The sequence below is a fragment of the Myxocyprinus asiaticus genome, chromosome 8 (genome assembly GCF_019703515.2).
Source record: "Myxocyprinus asiaticus isolate MX2 ecotype Aquarium Trade chromosome 8, UBuf_Myxa_2, whole genome shotgun sequence".
NCBI lineage: Eukaryota > Metazoa > Chordata > Actinopteri > Cypriniformes > Catostomidae > Myxocyprinus > Myxocyprinus asiaticus.
In genome coordinates this window covers 11,360,001-11,384,865 of record NC_059351.1, presented here as the reverse complement: position 1 = coordinate 11,384,865, position 24,865 = coordinate 11,360,001, and the positions used below count along the sequence as shown (strand labels likewise).

Here is a 24,865-nt window from a genome sequence, read left to right as displayed (position 1 = left end):
GAATATGAACTTGATTTCTTTGCATTATTCGAGGTCTGAAAACACTGCATCTTTTTTGTTATTTTGACCAGTTGTCTTTTTCTGGAAAAAATGCTCTAAATGATAGTATTTTTATTTGGAATTTGGGATAAACGTTGTCAGTACCTTATATAATAAAACAAAAATGTTAATTTTACTCAAACACATACTTATAAATAGTAAATCCAGAGAAACTGATAATTTTGCAGTGGTCTCTTAATTTTTTTCCAGAGCTGTATATACACAAGGACTAATATGGATAACAAGACATACCTGGGAGTAATAAATACAAGACCAATGAACAAAGACAAGGAAAAGAACTACAAAACCCAAAATGGAACCAAACACACAAAGAGAACACTGAACACATATGGCGGCCCCTGGTGGTCGCCGGGGAACCCCTGACACACAGGATCTTCACTAATATTTCACTAATAGTTCAGACACAAATTAAAATTCTGTCATCTGAGGGGATGATTTTCTGCAAATAATGACTTGTAAATTAATGCAAGCAAATTACTAAGAATAATTAATGTCTACTCCTCACAAAAAGCTTTTGCATGACTTCAGAAGACTTGGAAGATAGCGCATAGGTCATATGGTCAGCTTTTATAATTCTTTTATGGTGTCTTTTGGAGCCTAACAGTCCATTGTATGTGTTCATTGTATAGAAACGAGCACAATCAATACTCTTCAAAATATCTACTTTTGTGTTTGATAGAAGTAATAGATACATTCGGGTTTGAAATGATACGAGGGAAAGTAAATTATGACAGAATTATGTTTGATAACGTCAGGGGTGAAGTTAAAAACCTCTGAGATGGTTTCTTTCTAATCTAAAGCTCCACAGAGCTGAGAAATCAGAGGGTTAGTGGGGTTTGTCAGAAATTAAAAATGAAATAAATTGGAGGCGATACTCAGGTGCTTCTCTAGCAGTGTATTTGTGTATTCACCATGTGGCGTGAAACACAGAGGAACTCAATGCTCCCAACTGTTTAGTGGAGAAACAGCATATTTGAGTCCTGCACGTACTGTTCAAAATCCACTCTAAAAGATAATACAGTGTACCTGAGGACAGCCACGTCAGGACAGCATTTCAAATAGAAGCTCCAGACAGCTACCTCTGTTTTCTTCTTAAAATGTGATTATCGAAGTGAGGCTCAATAAGATGTTCACACAATGCTCCAAAAATTGTGTTTTAAAAACCTCAGAGCCCCCTGCTTCAAAACGATATATCTTAACATCTCGAAAATGTCTCAAATACAGTGTATCAACATAGGCACTTTTCTTGACAGTTAATGTGTGTTCCCAGTGGAGAGGCCTGCATTTATATTCACTGCAATCAGTCGAGCCATGCTAATTCATTTGTAATTAATTTCAAACATGCTGAACATTATTTTTGCATTCTGTAATGCTTCTTGTCTAATGATTTACACTATTGTAACCATATCTGTTTAAAATGGTTTAATTGTGCACTCTGTGCTTGATGTTGCTACTGTCTTACACCTGAACGTCCCCTCAGAAATCAGTACAATATTGATTAGTAATAGAGTACATGTATCTTTCTTCTGACTTGGTCAAACAGATCTACACAATCCCCACATGCATTAGTAAGTGTTCACTTCTGATATTCTCTGTGTGAGAGTTACCTGTCCTGACGTTCAAATAAGCCAAGGGTTAACTATGCCATATTTTGTGTATGGCCATCTTTTATTCTTTTATTCATAAATGAGTTATTTCTACAGTGAATTTGATGTGCTCTGTACGTGTTGTCTGGATTTGTTCAGACTGTGTGTGCCCATTACTGTGTGTGCGCCAACACTACGCTCTTTTTTTTTTTTACCTCTCTGGCCACCTACACCACCTCCTCATATTGTGGGATGAAAAGTCTTCCTCTCTCTTTCTCCCTCTCTCATTCTCTCTCTCTCGCTGGCACTCATGCATTGTAGGATATTCAGTGCATCCAAAGAGGATCTTCACTGACTGAGTGGATGAAAATATGTCTGCTTCCTAATGATTCTTTAGGTATCTCTGATTTTATTTTATTTATTTGGGGGGGGGGGGGGGGGAGCTTCATATGAGTCTCTACTTAAATCTTTAATCAATTAACTTTTCAAGAATACTCAGTTCTCTTCTTTTCTTCGTATACTGAAATCCAACATTGCAAAAGTGCCAGTTAAAAAAGATAAATAAACAATTGTTTGGATGTATTTTATCTTCCAGAACAGAAGTTTTAAGCATGCCACCCATGACTGTGCCTAGATAGCAGGATGCAGAAACCAGTATGCAATGTTTGTTTGCTATTTATCTTTTTTAACTGGCACTTTTGCAATGATGGATTTCAGTATATGAAGAAAAGAATAGAACTGAGTATTCTTGAAAAGTTCATATGAGTCTCTACTAAAATCTTTAATCAATTAACTTTTCAAGAATACTCAGTTCTATTCTTTTCTTCTTTTACTGAAATCCATCATTGAAAAAATGCCAGTTAAAAAAGATAAATAGCAAACAAACATTGCATACTGGTTTCTGCATCCTGCTATCTAGGCACAGTCATGGGTGGCATGCTTAAAACTTCTGTTCAGGAAGAAAAATTACATCCAAACAATTGTTTTGTTTTTTGTTTTTTCCAGATCAAAAAAGTATTGATAGAGTATAGTATACAGCACACCACCCTTTTGATTATAATCATGAACTTTGCCATTAGCTTGTTTTGCACACTAAACAAAAGCTTTTTAAAATAGCTTATTTTCTTGAAAGAGCGCCACCTATATGTCAGGAGTGGTATTATTTTACAGTAGGCATACAGTAAACTCTTCATTATGAGTAAGAGAAATATCATAATTAGAATACTTGCACATTGTATCTGTTTGAATAAAGGTCATGGCTCTGTATAAGATCTTTTTGATCTATATAGATATAAAGGTCTGTCTGGTGGTTGAAAAATATCAACCACGTGGTCTTCAAAGATAAATGGTACAAGCACATTTTGTGAGCAAAACATTTCACAAAAAGAAGTTTGTTAGGTTTTATTCTGGGTTACATTCAATAGACAGAATATGTGGCATAATGTTGATTACTTGTCCCTCATTTTCTTAAACCCTAAAATGACCATAAAAACAAGGATTTAAAGGAATATTCCAGGTTCAATACAAGTTAAGCTTTATCAACAACATTTGTGGCATCGATTCGTCCATTCCTTTCTTAAAAAAAAGCACAAATCTGGGTTACAGTGAGGCACTTACAATGGAAATTAATGGGTCCAATCCGTAAACATTAAAATACTCACTTTTTCAAAAGTATAGCCACAAGACATAAACAATATGTGAGTTACTATGATTTTAGTGTGATAAAATCGCTTACTAACCTTTTCTGTATGAAGTTATAGCCAATTTTACAACTTTGTTGCCATGACGATGCTTTGCCTTGTGAAGAAATACCCTTTTTACTGACGTCAAACTGTTCAGGTAATAAAAGCCCTCAGTTTACAATGAGTGCCATAACTGAATGTTTCATCTGTTTAATCCACTTACGAATGAGAGAGCCATTTGCAATATGACTGTACTTAGCAATTGGAGTAAATAGGGAAAGGCTGCATAGTGATGATCTATGAGTAAATTAAAGAGCGTGTCTCCGTGGACCAATGATAAGAATTGTATTTCCATTAGGTCGATTGCTAAGAGCTCCAATCGCATGAAAAATGCATTTCACGTGCTCTTCCTGTCTCTCTACCCTTATCTTTCCTTCTGGATCAGGATGCTTAAAGTGCATTGTTTCATCATACATGTTAAAGTCGATGAATATGTTTGTATTATCCACCTCCACACATACGTGGGACAATAAAACGGCGAGGCAAAACGACACAAAAGAATTCAAACTTCTTAATGACTCCAGCCAAAAGCTCTGTGTGTGCTGGTAGTGATCCATCCCTTGCTGCTCCCGCGGCACGCCCCTGACCTTGTCCCAAGTTAATGTAATTAATTAAAATCTGGAAAGGCGTTGACGCTTGATGGATTGTTCCTTCTTGTTTGTTACAGCTGCGGCGGTAATCACACAGTAGCGTTTCCCCTGAAGCTGCCTGCCTCACTCTATGTATACAGTTGCAATCGAAATTATTCAACACCCCCAAGACAGTACGGATTTACAAAGGTAAGCTTTTCTGATGACCCAGAATTTTTTAACTTTACATCTATATCAGTTGAGTGACACATTAAAATCCATAGTGTGAATATATAACCTAATATTTCTAAATAGCAGGATTTTTTTTTAAATACAGCCATGTCATAATTATTCAACCCCTATTGCATGTAGCTGTTTCTTAAATATGTAAGGCTACACAAGTAATTGTTTTAAAACAAAATTAAGTCCTCAATCTGCAATGGCACTTATTAAAGTTTTAAAATTTAAGTTTAGTGTTGTAAGCAAAAATGTAGTTCTATGCAAAAAATGCAATTAAAAATAAGCTGTTTCATTACACAAGAAAGGTCATGGCTAAAAGTACATTTCCAAGGCACTTCAATTTCCAATAGAAAAGTTGGCAGCACCATTCATACATTTTTTTAAATATGGTACAACAGCAACCTTCTTGGGGTGTGGAAGAAAACAAAACTTCACCAAGGGAAATGTTGACTTGAATATTCAAGAAGTAATTAGGAAAGATCTGTGGAGTCCTGGAAGAAGGTTTTATAGACGTATGACACTAAACTGAAAATGAGTTTTAGACCCATGAGTTTTAGCAGTACATCTGGAGTAAGATGACAAGGTGATGACAAGAACAACACCATCCCCACAGTCAAGCATGGAGGTGGGTCAATCCTGTTATGGGGGTGTTTTGCGGCTGCAGGAAACGGCTATCCTGACTATGTGACTGACACCATGGATTCTTTCAGGTATCAGGCCATTTTGGCATGAAAAATGTGATGCCTTCAGTGTGTAAATTGAAGCTCGGTGATCACTGGACTTTCCAGCAAGACAATAATATCAAGGATACATCCAAGTTGTCCAAAATCTGGTTCAGGGACAGGTCGTGGAATGTCCTTAAATGGCCCTTTCAGTCCATCATTAAAATCCCATTGCAAACCTTTGTTGGGATTTCAAGGAAGCAGTGGCAGCACAGAAACCAAAGAATGTCAATGAGCTGGAAGCTTTTGCTCATGAGAAATGTGTACAAATTCTAATAGAGAGGTGTCCGAAGCCTGAGAACACTTAACTGAAACATTTATTTGCTGTTGTTAAGGATAAAGGATGCTCCAAAAATGATTGACTTTGAGGGTTGAATATTTTTGACATGACATTTGTGGAGAGAATTATTTTTTTTTTATTATTATTGTTATTTATTTTTATTTTTATTTTTTTTTTGGTAAAATGAACTCTTTGTTCTCAAAATCACTCAAATGTGTTTTAAAAACTTACTTTGACTGTTTACTGAGGTTTTAGTTCATGTGTTTTAATTCACATCACCAGAATGTATTGCTGGTCAGGGGGGTTGAATAATTTTGATTGCAACTGTATACTGTATTTACTGCCATGACAGCATTGAAAGTCTCTCATTGACTGAGAGCAGGAGCCACTTCATTAAAAAATGTAATAAGAAACTTCCCAACACACATGTGAAAACGTTCCCTAAAGGTCTTGTTTTGTTAATTATCTGTGAGTGTGCGTGTGTACTGTTACACAATAATTCAATTAAGTTAAAATGTTCTGGGTCACTCTATCTATAGGAATAATTCCAAGTGGTGCAAGTCATATTCATCATCATAAACACCCACAGCACCTCACTGCACATCACTACATCAGAATGCATCCAAAAAGGATTCGCTATTCATCAACAGATCACTTATGCCGAGCAAACTCACAGAGAGCCCACTCCAAAAGCCAATTAACTTGTAAATTTATGCAATCATTGACAGCTATATAGATCCTAACTTGGGCAAGAATGAAATCCGTAATAAAGTCTTATTCAGTCCAACGGTTTGCGGCTTTTTAAAAATGTAATAGCCCACTTACTGGAGAATTGGTCCAGCTTAGTGGCAGTAAACTCCGACTTCAGTCTCATTGTTCTCACATCATATTTGAACAACACCAGTATTCCATGTTGTGCAGTGTAAGGTTGGATTTAGGAGAGCTGAGTGAGGTTTACATTTTTTAAATAGTTTGATAGTCACTGTCCAAAATCAAACACACCAAGGCCCATCTCTTTCCAGATATCATTTTGCAGAATTATGTTACTGAGAGAGACAGAGATGAAAAGAGAACAATTATGGGTTGACGGGGGAATCGACAGATGCTCATAATATCTTGGCAAATATCATTTCATTTCTTAAAATGGCACAATATCATTACCTCTGTCCTCCTCTCTGACACATTGGCACTGATTTCATGTAATAGATGTGTTTATAGTGTAAGGTCAGGGGGCAAGAGAAAAAGGGGTTAGTCCAACTCCCGTCATCTTCCTGCTGCTTGACATACTGATTGATGAAAGGAACACAAATCAATCTATCAAAGAGAAAGACAGCGTGAGATAAACATACACTGAAAACCCTAATAAGTTGACTCTGCTCTATTAATTGAGTAAACCCATTCTCTCAATTGAATTAAGTAATCACGTTGTCAAATCTTGTGCAATTAAGTTCACCTAATTTGGTGTACATATAGAAAGAACTTAACTATTTAAGATAAGGTAACTAGATGCAAGTACACTTAAAGTGATAGTTCACCCAAAAATGAAAATTGTCTTATCATTTACTCACCCTCATGCCATCCCAGATGTGTATAACTTTCCTTCTTCTGCAGAACACAAATTATGATTTTTAGAAGAATATTTCAGCTCTGTAGGTCCATACAATGCAAGTGAATTGGGAACAACATTTTTACACTCCAAAAAGCACATAAAAGCATCTTAAAAGTAATCCATACGACTCCAGTGTTTTAATTAATATCTTCAGAAGCGATATGATAGGTGTGGGTGGGAAACAGATCAATATTTAATTCCATTTTTTTTTTTTTTTTTTGCTAGAAATTATTCTCTCTTTAATCTTCTAAAAATAGCAAATGATAATGCTCTCTCTGATCAGTCCGTAAATCTTTAGTAAAACTGTCAATATTATTTATTCTTTTGTGCAAATCAGAATCTCGGTTTATGAAAGAAGTGTCTCGTTATTTCCTTCAATCGCCTGTTTTTATGGCTGTCTCTTAAAACTGTACCAATCATCTTCAACCTAGCGGAGTTAGTAGTCATAAATGCATATTTTACAGCCCCTGAAAATTACTTTCGCATTATAGCTCTTTAATTATACATATCTCTCTTTACAGCCTTGATAATCATATCCCAGAACAGCCTGGGCAGGGGGGAATATTGGCAGACATAAGAAACCGCTGGGCGGCGCTGTTGTCTGTTAAAAAATGTATGTGGAGTTGAGAAACCTGAAGCCTTTGCGGAATTTCAGATTTTTTATTTTATTTTATGTGAGGCCAATGGTAAATTATGCATAGTAAGGAGCAAATTCTCGCTTTATGTTCTATATGACATGAAATTAGTTGCTCTTTTTTAGTATTGCAGTATTTGCTGAGTCTTTCCCCTCAACGTGATACTGTACAGCCTCCCAGAATCAGTACTAAGAGCAACCATTCGCCTAACACAAGTTCTCTCCACGACATTCCTCAAACAAGGGACGTTAAACCTTAGGGCAAAGCAATATAGCATTATATTATGCATTCTTCGTCACATTTGCCCTTTTGGGATGGACTTTAAACGAGACAGCATCTGTCATTGCTTCGAAAACAGTAAGTGTCCGCTAGAGGGAGCATAGTGCATGTCGGAGAGGCGAACAGAGCCAAAGCTTTCACGGGCCAACAACTCATTGCGACACGAACAGAGACCGTCAGAGAACTCGGAATTTATATGACAAGAGCTTAACGCAGCAACACATACCAGGGTTCATAACAGAGGAATGTAGATACGTGCAGAAACTGTGCGTTCTGAGATGACAGTTGTTGTTTTTTTTTTTGTTTTGTTTTGGTTTTTTTATGTCAAACATCAGTTAGCCTGTCGCAGGCATGCAGCGGTCAGTCAAAAGGGAATACAACGTAGGAAATGACGGATAAAGAGACAAATCTTGTTTCCGATATGAAGCTCCCCGGTAAACAATCGGATGCATGACTAAATCTCATTAGCTTCAGACTTGACCGGCGCACGAGCCAGGATTCCATTACATACACACGCGCCCGCCATGCGCGCATGGACTGCATACTAAAAGACACACACACACACACACACACACACACACACACACACACACACCCCATAGCCCAAACATTATGGAATCATTATGGAGTATTTGAAAAGTATTGCAAATGATCACATTCACTGAAGTCGTTTAAAATTAAAACATTTTCTCACAATAAAACGCTCAAAAATGTCCACTACTTGCAAATAAAGACTGAAAACAACAGCGGGAGGATTTTCTAAGCTCCGGGAATCGTGTTCTCTCGTGCAAATATTTACCTTGAGTGCTACTGTTTGACTTTATAAGACATGTAAATCAATTCTCATTTTCCGTTTAAAGAGAGGAGCTCTGGAGTGGGGATGTGAGAGCTCACTAAGGAGGGAGCTCTGATTGACATTCCCGCGGTCCAACCAGGTGGCGCAGCGCTGGCAGTCCGGGACGTCCATTGGCTGCTGGTGGCAAGAGCTCTGCGCAAAACAACGCGCTGATGCTCAGTCTCTTTGCAGAACTCGAGAAGAGGAGACCCACGGATTTCTAAGCATTCCCTATATTATGTACCATTCAAAAAGTGTCTGGATAAAAGTAATATTTATTTGCATTAGTTCAGGATTGTTTTAATTTATCCATACGCGAGGAACAAAATCCACTTTCTGGACAAAATAATTTTGGAAAGATTTTGCTCCCCACTATTAAGGACTGGGGCATCTGTAGGTTTTGCAATGTCTTGCTCTGACGCACGGACTACTAAATTGTTATCTCCCTGAGACAGCGCTGTTTCAAATGGCTAAAGATCTTGCGCATATGGCGACGTGGTTTCAGGCTGACACCATACGACACAGGAGCTTTCTCGTTCATTTGAGAAGTTGTACATTGCATATGTTTTCCTGGACAAAAGCAATGGGAAATTCCTAAGCTGTGACTGGACAATTAACTGTGTAAAGACAGACGCGAAGAGCGCGCGCGTAAGAGAGAGAGAGGGAATAAAGAGGAGTGCACTTGTTGTTTGGAAATGATTTTGATATTTCTCTTTTTCTCGATCTTGGATGGAGGGCTATCGCAGCTGCAATTCTCGGTACCGGAGGAGCAGGAGCGCGGGACGATTGTGGGAAATATCGCCGAAGATCTGGGGCTGGACATCACCAAACTTTCCGCGCGCCGTTTCCAGACCGTGCCTAGCTCGCGCACGCCGTACCTGGAGGTAAACTTGGAGAATGGCGCGCTGGTAGTGAACGAGCGCATTGACAGAGAGGAGATATGTCGCCAGACCGTCCCATGCCTCCTGCACCTCGAAGTGTTTTTGGAGAACCCGCTCGAGCTGTTCCGCGTCGAAATCGAGGTGATGGATATTAACGACAATCCTCCGAGTTTCCCGGAGACGGACATCACCGTGGAGATCACCGAAAGCGCCACACCGGGCACCCGGTTCCCGGTGGAGAACGCCTTCGACCCAGATGTGGGGACTAATGCCCTGAGCACCTACGCCATCACCACCAACAACTACTTTTACTTGGACGTACAGACTCAAGGCGACGGTAACCGCTTCGCGGAGCTCGTGCTGGATAAACCCTTGGACCGGGAGCAGCAGGCGGTGCATAGGTACGTGCTTACCGCGGTGGATGGAGGGCAGCCGCAGAGGACCGGCACCGCATTGCTGGTGGTTAAAGTGCTGGACTCCAACGACAACGCGCCCACTTTCGATCAGTCTGTGTACTCTGTGAGCTTGCGCGAGAACTCTCCCGTTGGCACGCTCGTTATTCAGCTGAACGCCACCGATATGGACGAGGGCCAAAACGGAGAGATTGTTTATTCTTTAAGTAGTCACAATCCGCCGCGCATTCGGGATCTGTTTAACATTGACTCGCGCACCGGGAGGATTGAAGTGACTGGCGAGGTGGATTACGAGGAGAGCAGCACCCATCAGATCTACGTGCAGGCGAAAGACATGGGAGCGAACTCGGTGCCAGCGCACTGCAAAGTTCTGGTCAAACTCATCGACGTGAACGACAACACACCGGAGATCAGTTTCAGCACCGTCACCGAGTCGGTGAGCGAACAGGCTGTCGCAGGCACGGTGATCGCTCTGCTGAGCGTCACAGACCGTGACTCCGGCGAGAACGGACAGATGACCTGCGAGCTGCACGGCGAGGTGCCGTTCAAACTCAAATCGTCTTTCAAAAACTATTACACCATCGTCACGGACGGTCCGCTGGATCGCGAAAAAGCGGAGTCGTACACGCTCACGGTGGTGGCGAAAGATAAGGGGGTGCCCTCTCTCTCCACGAGCAAGTCCATCAAAGTTCACGTTTCGGACGAAAATGACAATGCACCCAGGTTCATGCAATCGGTTTACGACGTGTACGTGACGGAGAATAACGTCCCGGGCGCTTACATTTATGCGGTAAGCGCCGTGGACCCTGATGTTGGACAGAACGCCTATGTCACTTACTCCATATTGGAGTGCGAAATACAGGGTATGTCCATTTTAACCTACGTGTCAATCAACTCTGAGAACGGCTATCTGTACGCGCTGCGCTCTTTCGATTACGAGCAGGTCAAAGAGTTCAGTTTCATGGTGCATGCCAAGGACTCCGGTGCCCCCGAGTTAACGGCCAATGCCACCGTTAATGTCATCATAGTGGACCAAAACGACAATGCGCCGTCTATAATTGCGCCTGTCGGCAAAAACGGCACCGCGAGGGAACATTTACCCCGGTCAGCCGAACCGGGATACCTGGTGAGCCGTATAGTAGCCACAGATGCGGATGATGGCGAGAACGCCCGCCTGTCTTACAGTATCCTCCGGGGAAACGAGCTCGGGATGTACCGGATGGACTGGAGAACCGGCGAGCTGCGCACAGCACGTCGGGTGTCCAGCAAACGGGACCCCCCGCACCCATACGACCTGTTGATCGAGGTGCGCGATCACGGGCAGCCGCCGCTCTCCTCTTCGGCGAGCATTAACGTGGTGCTCGTGGACAGTGTGGTGGAGGGCCGGAGCGGCGATCGGGGGTCTGTAAAGTCCAAAGAAGGCTCTCTGGATCTAACACTCATCCTCATCATCGCGCTCGGCTCCGTGTCCTTCATCTTCCTCCTCGCGATGATCGTGCTGGCGGTGCGCTGCCAGAAGGACAAGAAACTCAATATCTATACGTGCATGGCCGGAGACTCGTGCTGTCAGTGTTGCAGTCGCCAGGCGCGCGGGCGCAAGAAGAAGCTCAGTAAATCGGACATCATGCTCGTGCAGAGCACTAACGTGGCCAGCACGGCGCAAGTGCCGGTGGAGGAGTCCGGAAGCTTCGGCTCGCACCACCAGAACCAAAACTACTGCTACCAGGTGTGCCTGACACCGGAGTCCGCCAAAACCGACCTGATGTTTCTCAAACCGTGCAGCCCAACCCGGAGCACAGACACAGAGCACAACCCGTGCGGGGCCATTGTTACAGGATACGCGGATCAGCAACCAGATATCATCTCCAACGGGAGCATTTTATCAAGCGAGGTGAAAAACATATTTCATTGCTTTTACATATGATGCCTCACAACCTGCCAACATATTCCTCCTCTTCTTCTACCAACTTTTCTCTTAGGCAGCAGATGAGCCATGTTATTTTAAGGAAGCCCTCATATCCTACACTTCATAATACCTTAATTGATAACATTAACATAATGTGTGCATACTTTATACCACTCTTATGTCATTAGGTATCATTAACATATCAACATTGATCACAGACATATTTTTTGTGCATTCAAATATGTATTTATATTGGAATGCATAACTGACTGATCTGTTAAGCATTGTGTAATATTTGTAAATCATAATGAAAGTTATTAAAAAAGTGTTGCCATTTGTTGCCATCGTTTTACATTCTGCGATTGCAGAATGACACAAATGTTTAAATTCAACAAAATATGTTTCTGAGCACACACATATGTACCTTAAAAAGCAATTAAGTTGTTACAGTTCACCTTCCCATGTTTGTAATGTCAGACTGCAGTCAACTGCTTGCTTGTGACTCATGTAGTGCTTTTAATGGTGAAGCTTAAGCTCAGGGCTGTGGCGTGCTGTTTTCAGGCATTTTAATTACACTGCAACGCTTCAGGGTCTATTACATATGATGCCTCACAACCTGCCAACATATTCCTCCTCTTCTTCTATCAACTTTTCTCTTAGGCAGCAGATGAGCCATGTTATTGTAAGGAAGCCCTCATATCCTACATGTACTATCTTACTATCCGTTGGCACTCTCTGAAAGGTGGAGTCCGCTGGATCTAAGTCCAAGTAGGGAGGGGGCAAGTGCAATGGATGGGGTTTAAGTATGCTAAGCACACAGTCACTGGGTATCAGCGGAACAAAGGTTGTTCTATGGTTGATGTGCTCTGGTCAGAGCAGAACACGGAGCTGACTTGTTTTTCAATGAAAAACACAGAATGATAAATACACTTTTTAAATGTTCTTATTGATACTATTGTCTTTTAGACCAAACACCAGAGAACTGAGCTCAGCTACCTGGTGGATAGACCACGGCGTGTAAACAGGTAAGATGATTTCCCCAACTGATCGTACACACCAGGGTTAGAAATTAACTTTTTCCATTAAGGGGCAATATTTGCCCACTGGATTATATTCTTAGGGGCATATTGTACCTGTTATAAGGCAATTTTTTTCTAACCTAATAGAAATATAAGGTGTTACTCTTTTATATAAAAAACAAATGTAATCATTGATTAACACAAATATGAATAACTAGATTGAGAATTCATTACATCTTACCCATCAAATTTAATCAACATTAACTCCTACTGTATATGGGACATTTTGATATTTTGTACCCCTATATTTTGGATATCGGGGCCATTTTTGTCACTTTCAGTAGCAGTTTTGCCATGAGCACCCCTACATTTCTAACCCTGGTGCACACACACACACACACACACACACACACACACACACACACACACACACACACACAGAAAGAGAGAGAGAGAGAGAGAGAGAGAGAGAGAGCGAGCGAGCATAATAACTGAAGTGGCCCCTGGCCAAAATCTGACTCAGTTCTGCATGTGTCATAGTTGTGTTTGATACTAAGTTGCAGAAGTCTGATTCAGAATTTGATATAGAATTGAATTAGCAGTCTAAACTGTAAAACTTTGATTGCCAAAACGGTACAAGAATGAACAAACAATCAGTACTCATAAGCTATGAAAAATGTTAGAAAAAATTTACATAGCTCCAATTACCAATGACATCAATTGACTAATTGACATCAATTCTTTTACAGTTCAGCATTTCAAGAGGCAGATATCGTCAGTTCTAAAGACAGCGGACATGGTGATAGCGAACAAGGTGACAGCGACCATGATGCCACCAACCGCGGCCACACAGCTGGTGAGTTGATTTTCAGTTTCTCATCTGCTGTCGACCCCAAAATTTTATAAATAGTAGATTATATGGTGAAAGACCCTGGGGCCTGAATGCTGAGGGGAATTTAGGCAGAGATAGGCATTGGGAAATTGTTTGGAGTGCCTTGTGCGTATTGTGGTTATGAAAGAAATGCGACAAGCCTTCAACCGATTTCAGAGGTGGATACAGGGGTGCGTGGAAATTATACATCTTTTAACGGAGCTAAACAGATTTCAGTCAGTGCCACGAAAGAGTCTGGTCTGTCTGATGGACAGGCTTTCTGAAGCATTTAATGAGCATTTGAAAGCTTCCACGGTAACAAATCCGAGCAGCTGCTGTCACCCACCCCGCCTCCACCCCCAAACACAATTATTTTTCCATTCATATCAAATGCCATAAACGTTTGATTCAAGCACAGAAAAATGGCAATCATTCGTCTCAGGCAAATTTGATTTAGTTTATTCTTTATTTATTTATGAGCTTTTATTACTTTCAGGTTCTATATTTTATTTCTGCTTGTTTATTGATCAAGGCGAAGCCAGAGATTAGCATTACGGCTTCAACTGGATAAGGCTCTGACCTTTTCTCCAAAGAATCATGACATTCAGCCTTAGGTTTGGCAAATAGCTAGACGATGGGTTGCCAGATATTACATACGTGCCGCACACAGTGGAATACAAATGCAATTGGTGGTTTGCAATGAGCGTGGGTTTGGAGATCGCATTTGAGGCAGCTACAGAATGAGGCAACTTTACTGTAGGAGGGTCTTTGATATAATCCTTTCTGGGGGAAAAAGTAGGAAGGAAGGGCAAGAGGGAGAGACATTGAGAATTTTTGAAAACTTATTAGAGCGTCAAAGAGGTGAAAAGAAGTGTGTGTGTGTGTGTGTGTGTGTGTGTGTGTGTGTGTGTGTGTGTGTGTGTGTGTGGAAGTCCATTCCCTCGCTGCTCTCCTCTGGGTGTGTTTTGGCAAGCTCGCTCGCTTTTGCATTCCCATTTCAGGCCTGTCTCCACATGGCCAATTATCACAGCAAGGTTAATATGAAGGCATGGGACATGGACAGGAGTAGTACCACTGCATTAACAACCACTTACATACACACCAAGACACACACCCACTATCTCCTTCACACATCCCTACCTCACCTCCTTTTGTTCTTACAAGATCAATTTGGAGATATCAGTCTAAATTAAGAGAAGCCAAGCCAAGAGACACAGCAAGATAGCGAGAGAGGAAGAGGAAACTGGAGAGTGTGAAGGGTTTTAAGCGAAAAGAGCTGGGGCCAAGGGGAGGGGCCCCCCTTTTAGATGATTGTTACATCTGCATTTGTTTGCAAAGAGACAGAGGCATGACAAATTGTACAATTAGATTAACATGAGTGAGCGACAGATTGATGATTATCTATAAATGAGGGATGCATGGTGATGACGTTAATCAAATAACTCCTGTCAATGTAACGTAATGCTATCAGATCCCCATCAGAGCAGCTCCTTCCTCCAAACACGTACACACACAAGCACAGATGGTGGTAGCAATAGTGAAAGCCAGTGTTGGGGAAGGTACTTTGAAACTGTTGCCTCCCAAGGTACAAGCTACTCTTATTAAACTACAATGTAGCTATCATTAGCTACACTACAAGTTACTGCTAAAAGAATAAAAAGTAACTATTTTAAGCAATTTAAGGCCAGAAACATACTTTACGCAAGTACGCGCACACAAATGCGAGTGCATGGCCAACGCATTGTCAACGCACAGTTGAACTGAACATGCTCAACGTGCGTTCTTGCATTACTGTGGTGGTAACGAACCTCAGTACTCAATGGGGTGATAGAGTTACCTTAAAATGTGTGTGCCATTAAACTGGATGTGTTATTATTCAGTCAAGTTGCTATAAATATATTGACTCGACTTCAAACGGTTTTTTCCGCCATGACAGAAGTTGACTTGAAAGAGAAAACTCACCATAGAAGCGGACAGTTCACGCTACTATTTTAGTCCCTTGTGGCAACGTTGAGGATATACAATTGAATTGCGGTCAGATATATTTTGGAACGTATCAACACACAAATCCGAGCCTCTGTAACTAGAAGCATCCGCATTCACATACCACAGTAAAAAATGTATTAGTATTATTAGTATTATTAGTATTGTTATTATACAAAATAATATTATAAAAAAATATATATTTTATTCTTTTTTTTTTTTCTTACCAGATGAAGCTGAATTTGTAGGCCACGTTAACTGTGGAATATGCTTTGTTTTTTTCTGGTATTTCTGATATTAATATCTGCATGAAACAGACTTTTCATTTGTCTGTGCATGTAAAACAACATTATTCTGGAGGCAAGAGGTGTCAAGCAAAATGTGAAATATCAAGCACACATTTTGCAGTGAATGATAAATACAAATTCAAATATTAAAATACATGAAAATAAAATCAATATAGCCTACAAACAGGTGAAATTCCCATAAATCTATCAGGCATTTTTACGATAAGACACCATTATTTAGTTAAATAATAATAATAATAATAATGATAATAATAATAATATAATAACAATAATATAATGTTAAAGTTATATAATGCCTTACCAGAGTTAGCACAGTTTAAATAAGATGAAAAAATGTTTTGAAGTCATTATTCATGCCTTTCTGAATAAGGTATTCGGCTTCGGGCACATCCCTAGTAAAAAGTATGATTTTACTGAATAATTAATGTTAAAAAAATGTAATTGTTTAACAACAGCGTACATGTACTTTTACAGTAAACTGTTGTTAAAATACAGTCAACAACAAAAACCGGGCGATCCCAGAATTCTCTTCATGACCCATCACATTGTATTATATTTTATGGAAATAATTATGTTTCTTATTATGTTTTGTCTCAGTTATGTACATTGGGGTGTTCTGTGTTATATTTCATGTAGTTTAGTTAATGTTTATTGCATTGTTTTAGTGTCAGATGATATATATTTTTTTTTCAGAGCAATATTTATCTGGTACAAAAACATTGAGGATCTCAATTATAGTGCCAACATTAAATTAAACATATAACTACACGAAATACAGCCAATACAATTAGAAAACCTAACTTATATAAATGGGTTGAAAATATAATGGCGAGCAACAACATTTAAGCAATACTTCACTACAAATAAATAAATACAAATTTGGGAAAATGCAGCATGACGACTCAAATAAATCAGGTGCTGAGTTGTTTACATAAGCTTTCTGGATGATGGTTTGTTCTTTTGATTATTGCCTCAGTTGGCATGGGGGTAAAGTGTCATGCAAGCCACTTTGAACAGTGCTTCTATTAGCACTCATGAACATGCAACTGACGTCAAGATTTTTAACTGAAAATTACTTCAATTTCAGGTTGTTTCTCACCAAAACCATAAGGCGTGAATGTTGTATGCCTTCAGAAGACTTGGAATATGATGAATGGATTAATGGATTGAAGTCACTTTCAACTGCCATTGTATTTAAAAAACAAAACAGGATATTCATTAAAATATTTTCTTTTATGTTATGCCAGTATATTGGTCATGGTCATACTGGTTCGTAAAACATGAGGGTGAGTCAGTGATGACAGAATTAAATTATTAGATGGCAAAAAGAGTGTCTTTACAAGTAATTTCAGTTGCTAGAAGTTTATTTTGAGTAAAATCCCATTCAGATGTTTAGTAAACCCTCATTCCGTGCTCTTGCATTCTATGAAAGATATTTACTAAACCTCAAATGTACAGATTTTCTCCAAACCTCAAGCAGAATCTCTCGTCCTCTGCGTGTGAGCTCAGCTCTTTGGCCGACCTGACGACAGGTGTTCAGAAAGCAAATTCTGCTCATCAGTGCTTTTCCAGTGTTTTTCATCTTCGTTCTGATGTTTTGCACACCATTGATAAAAGATGTGATGAGGTCTCCAGAAGGGAAATGCTAGAGAAGCGGAAAGAGATGAAAATAACGCACACTGTGGGATGCGGATCACTTCCTGATAGGGAACAGCTTAGTTAGTCAGTGTGTTTGTACTCAACACAGCATCTCTCTCTTTCACACACACTCTCTTTCACACACACTCTCTTGGTGTTTGCAGCCCCAGAGTCCAGTATCCACTCAAATCATTAATGGTTTCAATAAAGCACCTGGCCAGTGGCCACACAGAGGATATCTAATATCTAATTGAATACAGGTCTAAAATTGTAGGATTCCACGGTCAATTATGTAAATATCCTGTGGTGGGATTTAATGAATGAATTAATGAATTTATTCATCTAGCAAAGTGCAGGTTTTAAAGCTGATGTGTGTAATGTGTTTTTCGATGTTAAAATTCTCTCTCGTATTCCATTTTAATATCCAGAGGCAACTGTAAGCAAGCCATCTGATGGTTAATTTCACCTAAAAGTGTAAACACTGGCTCTGTGGTGCTATCAAAACATTCCTGTTTGTTTGAGCATTGGTTTGGTTTAACCAATGGCATGATTTTGGGCAGTGATTTTTATCTGTTTATAAAACCAATGCAAGACAAAAAGTTTGATGGAATTAGTTTGAGAACAGCGATTATTTTTTCAATTCCGCTTGGTGTCGATAGTTATTACAGTTACAGTTTAAAAAAATTACAGTTTTAAGCTATAGCATACAACCTGCCACGTGTATTGTATTCCATAACAATGGCATGAGCTGTGCAACTGCAAGTTCCTTAATAATACAACAGCATTTCCACAATTTCATGTAGCTGTTAATGCAACCCAGAAAGCTCATATTTTGCTTGACAGCTCGAATGACTGAAATGTAATCTGCACTCAGTCAAACTAAAATCTATTTTGTTTGATTTATTTATTTTTATTTTGTAAATTGAATAATAAATTCCTTAAGGGCTCCCACGTTTTGTATTGCATGATAGATGACACATTTGTGTGTTCTTTTTATCAAATGAGCACTAATGCTGAACAACAAACAGATAAGGTCAATCACATCAGCCAGAATATCTGTATTTAACTCAGCTTGAACCGTTTGCTGCATAGATTCCATTCAAACTTTGTTTTTTATATAATTTCAGCCTTTAGGGTTCCAACAGTAATAGAAAACCTGGACATATCTGGGAAGTTTAAAATAGTGATTTCCAGGATATATATATATATATATATATATATATATATATATATATATATATATATATATATATATATCTTTTTTTTATTATTATTTTTATTTTATTTTATTTATTAAAATTTTTTATTTAATTTTTTTTTTTTTTTTTTTTTTTTTTTTGGTAAACCTTTTTTATTAAATTTAAGATTAATGTTTGGAAATCTCCCATTGACATATTGACAGTGATGATCTCATCGTAATATTTGCATACTGCATAGTAAATTGTGATTGTTCTTTCTTTCTTACTTCTAATCAACAATCTATAGCTGCCTTTACACTGCAGATGTGACACAGAAGACACATTATTTGCTGATTCTCTTGCACAGCTGCCAAAAAGTTAGATGCGTACTGAGTGTCATGACAACAGCTAAATTTAATGTGGCTGTGATGCAACCTAAGCTTAACTAAAACTTTAATACCATTTTTTATTTAAATGTTTTAATTTTTTTTGCTATCTTGCTATTTCCATCAGAATTTGCTAATCTACTTGTTTATTGTATTATTCACATGCTGTTGATTTCACCTACAAAAGCAAGCTGGCCTTTCATGTCCCGTATCTCTGTGTCTGATTGCGATATTGATGGGTACTTCATGCTGTGAGCTTCTGTCTGCTCACTCTGTGGGGATATTTAGAGATCACTGGTCTAATTACATTGAGTTCGATTGAATACGGTCATGTTTATCTTTGTACTTGATATTGATGATGTCACAAAGGCCATGGATCCATGCCTTAAAAAGATTCAAGATTTATTTCTCCATGGACACTCACGTATCTCTGTCCATATATATCACATTGATATAATGGTCAAATGGCAGAGTTGGCAAGTTGTGGAAGTGTTCAATGGACGTCGCAACACATCTGAGCTGTTGTGAGAGTTGTTAGTTGAGTATGAGCTCAGATGTTGAGTCTGTAAGATTAGAAGGGTTGATCACAAATTACTAAAGATCTTTTTAATATCTCAGTTGTTTCTTTGGACAGCATTGAGATGGAGAGCGAATTGAGACTTTTGGCTAAGTCTCGTACTTCTCCGATTTTTCTGAGAAGAAAAGAGACCCAAATAATCTAATGTCACTTCTAGAGTTTTAAAAGAGATCTCAACAATGTCACAAATTGTGCTCAGATTTGCAATGTCTGCAATCAAAAGTCAGAGATTTTAATCTAAACTCAAACATTTCTTATAAAATACTTCCAAGACCAAATTATCTGAGCTATGTTATCCACATCAGTTTTATTGCTTTTCATGTCAACAGTTGTGTCATTTGTGTATATTCCCTAAAGAATTGTAGGAGAAACATTTTAGACCAAGCTGATACCTGAAAGAAACATAGCTGTCAACTCCATTGTGTCTGCTAAGCTATCAAAGAGCTACTCTAAGCACTGAAGTCATTTTGAATTCAACTCAGAGTTTATGTGTGTTGGCATGTAAAGCAAAGAGACTGTGTTTATGTAGCGAAACTAACTTCGTGATTCCCACATTTCAGCAATCCTTGTCACCAATTACCATGATGTGCTTTTTCTTTGTTGTCTAGCAAATGAAAGAGTCATCACAAACAAGCTTAATTTATCAATACACAACATAACCAAACACTTTGATCATGAAACAACGCTTCGTTGTTTTTTAAGCCAGTGCATTTATTCTAATGCGATTAATGTACCTGCATATATCTGCAGATTTCAAAGCCACACTTTAATAACTTGTTTCCTGGTCTCCTATGCAAATCATTACAATAGTTTGACACTAAAAAAACAATATTACCCAGCGTGTTTTATCTAAGGATCCCTGCACACACACATTTCAAATGGTCAGGTTTATCAGTTTAGCAGATTTGTTTTACTAGGTCCTTTGATCTCACTCAGAAAAGCCTTCTGCCACAAGGAATTAGAGATTAGAGATTGGCCTGACATGCATCCACCCCCATCTCTATCATCTTTAGCCCTCTGTCTCACATTTCCCATTAGGCATGTGACGGTATTCGGTTATACGGTTTATCACGGTAAATAAAATGCACAATATTGTTATCATGGGCACTTCAAAATACCGTAAATAATTCTAGATAACCTTTTGGCCAATTTTGCATTTTATTTTTCTGATCGACAGCAGTTTTTTTTTTTTTTTTCATCAACGAATCAAGATTCACAACACTGCGTGTATGTGGCACAAATGACACATGTGCACTCTGATGTAAACAAACCAGCGTGGAAGAGAAATGTGGCTAAAGGAGTAACGCAGCCGACTCTTTATCCGCATTCTAATAGGGTTAAGTCGGTAGAGTGGAAGTATTTTGTGTTCCATAAAAATGCAGAGGGATTGTTGGTTGGAGATTTGTGTTAAACATGTGGGAGAAAAGTCAAAGTGAACTCTTGTTGCCATTTGTAGATAATGTGTATCTTGCTTTCTAGTGGCCAGAGAGTAGTTCCCTAAAACTACACTAGCAACACAGTAATGTTTGCGTCTTGTAGTAACAACTAAAATACAGTTGGAATCAGATAATACTAAGTCATGTAATTAATAACGGCAATGTGGCACAATGATGATTTCAATATTAATTCAAGTTGGAACTCCATGCAGTCGTACATTGCCATACAGTGTGAGTGATCTTATGGTCATTAAAGTTGTAGCTAGTGCCCAGCTATATATTAGCATCTGGTTTGCTATCCAAAAGAGAAAAAAAAAACATGCATACTATTGTTGTAGCCTAGTAGCTGGCTCATTAAATTAGTCTAGCATTTCTTTAACAATAGCCTCAACAAGACAAGGTCTGTCCTGATCTGTAATGATGGCCATGAGGCAAATGGCCATTTAAATATTAAGACATCAACTAAATGTTATATTTGGCTATGTATCTATGGTGTTTATGGTAGTTTCTTTTCTATGGTTTTTTTCAAAGTTCTTTGTTAACTGCCAGTTTGGTATTGAAAATGTTCTATTTAACTTTTTATTAAGAGAACAACAATAAAGTGTGTTTATCGGTCAACCCATTTTTGTAATGTAATTCAATACTGTGATAATACCATGTACCGTGAGTAACAATTAACAATGGCAAAGGAGGAAGCTGGAATAACAAAAGGGACAGAGAAAGCAGAGAGGGGAGAGAGAGGAGAGAGAGATGGGCTCGCTGGCCCTGGACACGCCATCGACTGGCCCTCAGCTCGCTGTCATGCTTCCGTCTGCGACGCCGGGCGATGACACTGGACCCCTCAGCCGTCCCTTCCGGTTGCCGGTTGATGCAGTGTTCCAGCGCCACTGGATCGAGCACTCCCTCGGCATTGCGATCCTCAGTCAGCGGCGAGGACTCCTTGACGGCACGTCTTTCCTCCTACCCGGGTTTTGGCACCAGTGTAACAATTAATGATGGCAAAGGAGGAAGCTGGGACTGGCTTGACAAACACATTGACATTTCATAACACATTTCAGTGTATAAAGAAACAAAAACACGCATTGCTTTCAGCCAGCCAAGTCAAATCATAAAACACACACAAGAACGTGGACAAGCTTCGTGCATCTCTCTCCCGTCTGCCGCTGTCTCTTCTCCTTAAATACTCCCACCTCCCCTCACTGCAACGCGAGGCCGGTCTGCCCAGATGCCGCTCGGCTCCGCCCTGCTCACCACACCATGATAAAAGCTTCAGAAATTGTCATGACATGAAAATTTTATACTGTCAAATGCCTATTTCCCATATCAGCTTACAAACTCTTTCATCCTGTCCTTTATATCTTTTACCCTCACCCTCTCCTCCTAAAACTCAACACTTCCTTTGTTTTTTTCATTCCCTCTCTTGTTGTCATTCCCTTCCTTGTTTTACCTGTCTGAGGCTGAGCTTGGTACATAACTCCACCATCATTACTTCTGTCTAATTCAGGCCCAGACATAACTAAAAATAGTAAAATGGAGCTGAGAGTACTGCACTGTTATTGGTAGCTGAACACATCATTAAATTTGTCAAAATAAGCAAAGGATGTGATGGCATAGATTTTAATGAATGACAGATGTTTTCTGCTGAGTTCTGCAACCACAGATTCTGTCTGGGCCTGATTCCACTCTTTCTCTTTATGTGCTAACCGTGAATGCACAAGAATGAATATGAACCAAACAAATTGCTAATATTTTGTTTGTTCTGGAACAACATTTCTGTCAAACTCTATCCTTAACCCCAACCAATACCCCGATCCCAACCCTTTTCCCTAGTTTTCCCAACCCACATCAAAAGCCAAGAGAGGAAACCACACATTGCCAGTGCCACAGTTAGAGCTGACATTAAAACAATGCTAATAATCTAATTTCACCTATTTTGTAAGTACAACAGGATGTAAAAAAAAAAAAAATGTAGTGTGGAACTTGATTTTTTCCCCAATGGGGATCGATTGTACCATAAATTGTGGTCTTTAGTGCCTGGTGGCATCACCTGAAAAAGAAAATGTCAGAGGCGAGCAAGCTATTAAGATCAAAATTGCGAAAACATTTTTTTTTTTTTCTTTGGCACCATGAATCGTTCACAAAAAGACAAGGAACGTGTATTAAGAATGTGTAATAAGAATGCAAAAAGGGTCAGTTTTGATTTTATTTGGACTTTTAGATACCCTACATTTAAAGAAATGTTCTGGGTTCAATACAAGTTAAGCTCAATCGACGGTTGGAGGTTAGAGTAATGCACTTCAATGGAATGAAATGTAAAAAGAAACACCTTTCAAAAGTATAGCCACATGACATAATCATTATATATGTTAACATGATTTTGTTTGTTAAAGTGTGTGATTTAACAACGTTATAGCATTTACCAGATTAAAGGGTTTACTGGCGTCGTATATCCAATTTTTACAACTTTACACAGAGAAGGTTAGTAAGTAATTTTATCACACTAAAAGCATGTAAATATATCTAATATTTACGTCTTGTGGCTTTACTTACTTATTTACATTGTGTATTTTAACATTTGGACTGGCTTTATTCACTTCCTTTGTAAGTGCCTTACTGTAACTGTAATTTTTGCTTTCTTTTAAATAAACAGGGACGAGTCAAAATTGTTTTTGTATTAATCAACATGCCGGTTGAGCTCAAACATAGCATTCCTTTAAATACCCCTAAAATCAACCCCCGCCTTTACCACACCCATTACCTTGAAATCTGATTGTTGATGAAATGTTGCTATCTACCAACAAAAATGTTGGTCCAGAAATGTCCAGCTAGATGAAATTACAGTGAGCGGAGGACATGGGAACTTAATGTGGGTCAGATTCAAACCTGTGTCTCCCACAAGAGCATCACAGCTACATGTATTAGAGCAAGCACTACAGGCCACAGCTCCAACCTCATTTCTCCCTTTTTCATTTTTATTCATGCACTCATCTTCTCCTTGCCCAATTCTGAGTTGGCCTAAATGCTCTAAATTACCGAAACAGTTTCACTGAGCCAGTATTATATTGGGTCTGTATCCAAAGCCACAACTCTAGGCTTTTATAAGGGTTCACTGTGACACCACACTCTTCTTTGCCCTTCTCTTTCATTTATTTATCTTTCAAGCAGCCTCTTTCTTTTCCTCTGATTCCAGCTAATTATCTTGCTCTGTGTAGTCATTAGCCAGAAAGGGTGAGTGTGTACACAAAAATGTGTGTTTTGGAGGATGGTTTCTCCCCATGTTGTTAGTTTTGGTTGTTTTGCCGAGTGTTTGAATGAGGGACTTAAGAGGCCTGTGAATGAGAAACATGGTGAAATTAACAGCATGAAAAGAGCATGAAAACATCACAGCATATTCGTTTAATAACGGGCAGTGGGAGGGACAAGTAGAGGCAGAAAGGGAGAAACAAAATGCTAGAGAGTTCACTGCTTTTGTGTATTTAACTATCCTTATTTCAGAAGGCTGCCTTCCAGTCAATTACCATGCTTTGCTGAACCCTGACAATGGCTGCAGTGGTTGATTATAAAACGAGTGAAAAGCTTGCAATGCTTCACTGTCTGTCTGTGTAAATAATGATCTCCATTCAAATATGAATAATTTCAGACTCTGCGCTCCGGATAATTCATAGTAATTTTGCCTTTATCTTTTTTCTGTCTCTCTTTGTGCTACTGTTGA

The 24,865-nt window shown here is 39.2% G+C and overlaps 1 protein-coding gene across 5 annotated transcripts in view; it reads left to right on the top strand.

Moving 5' to 3' along the window:
• Nucleotides 1-8,584: 8,584 nt before the first annotated feature.
• The window catches only part of LOC127445068 (protocadherin-10-like), a 22,867-nt gene continuing 6,586 nt past the window's right edge, over nt 8,585-24,865 (top strand). For 3 of the 5 annotated variants that reach the window (XM_051704823.1, XM_051704822.1, XM_051704821.1), the window contains exons 1-3: nt 8,595-11,742; nt 12,724-12,782; nt 13,526-13,632. In XM_051704823.1, the coding sequence (XP_051560783.1) occupies nt 9,253-11,742; nt 12,724-12,782; nt 13,526-13,632 (2,656 nt within the window). In that variant the 5' untranslated portion in view covers nt 8,595-9,252. Of the gene's footprint in view, nt 11,743-12,417; nt 12,783-13,525; nt 13,633-24,865 lie in introns of those variants that run through there. The other 2 variants (XR_007897925.1, XM_051704820.1) reach the window with 2 other exon arrangements.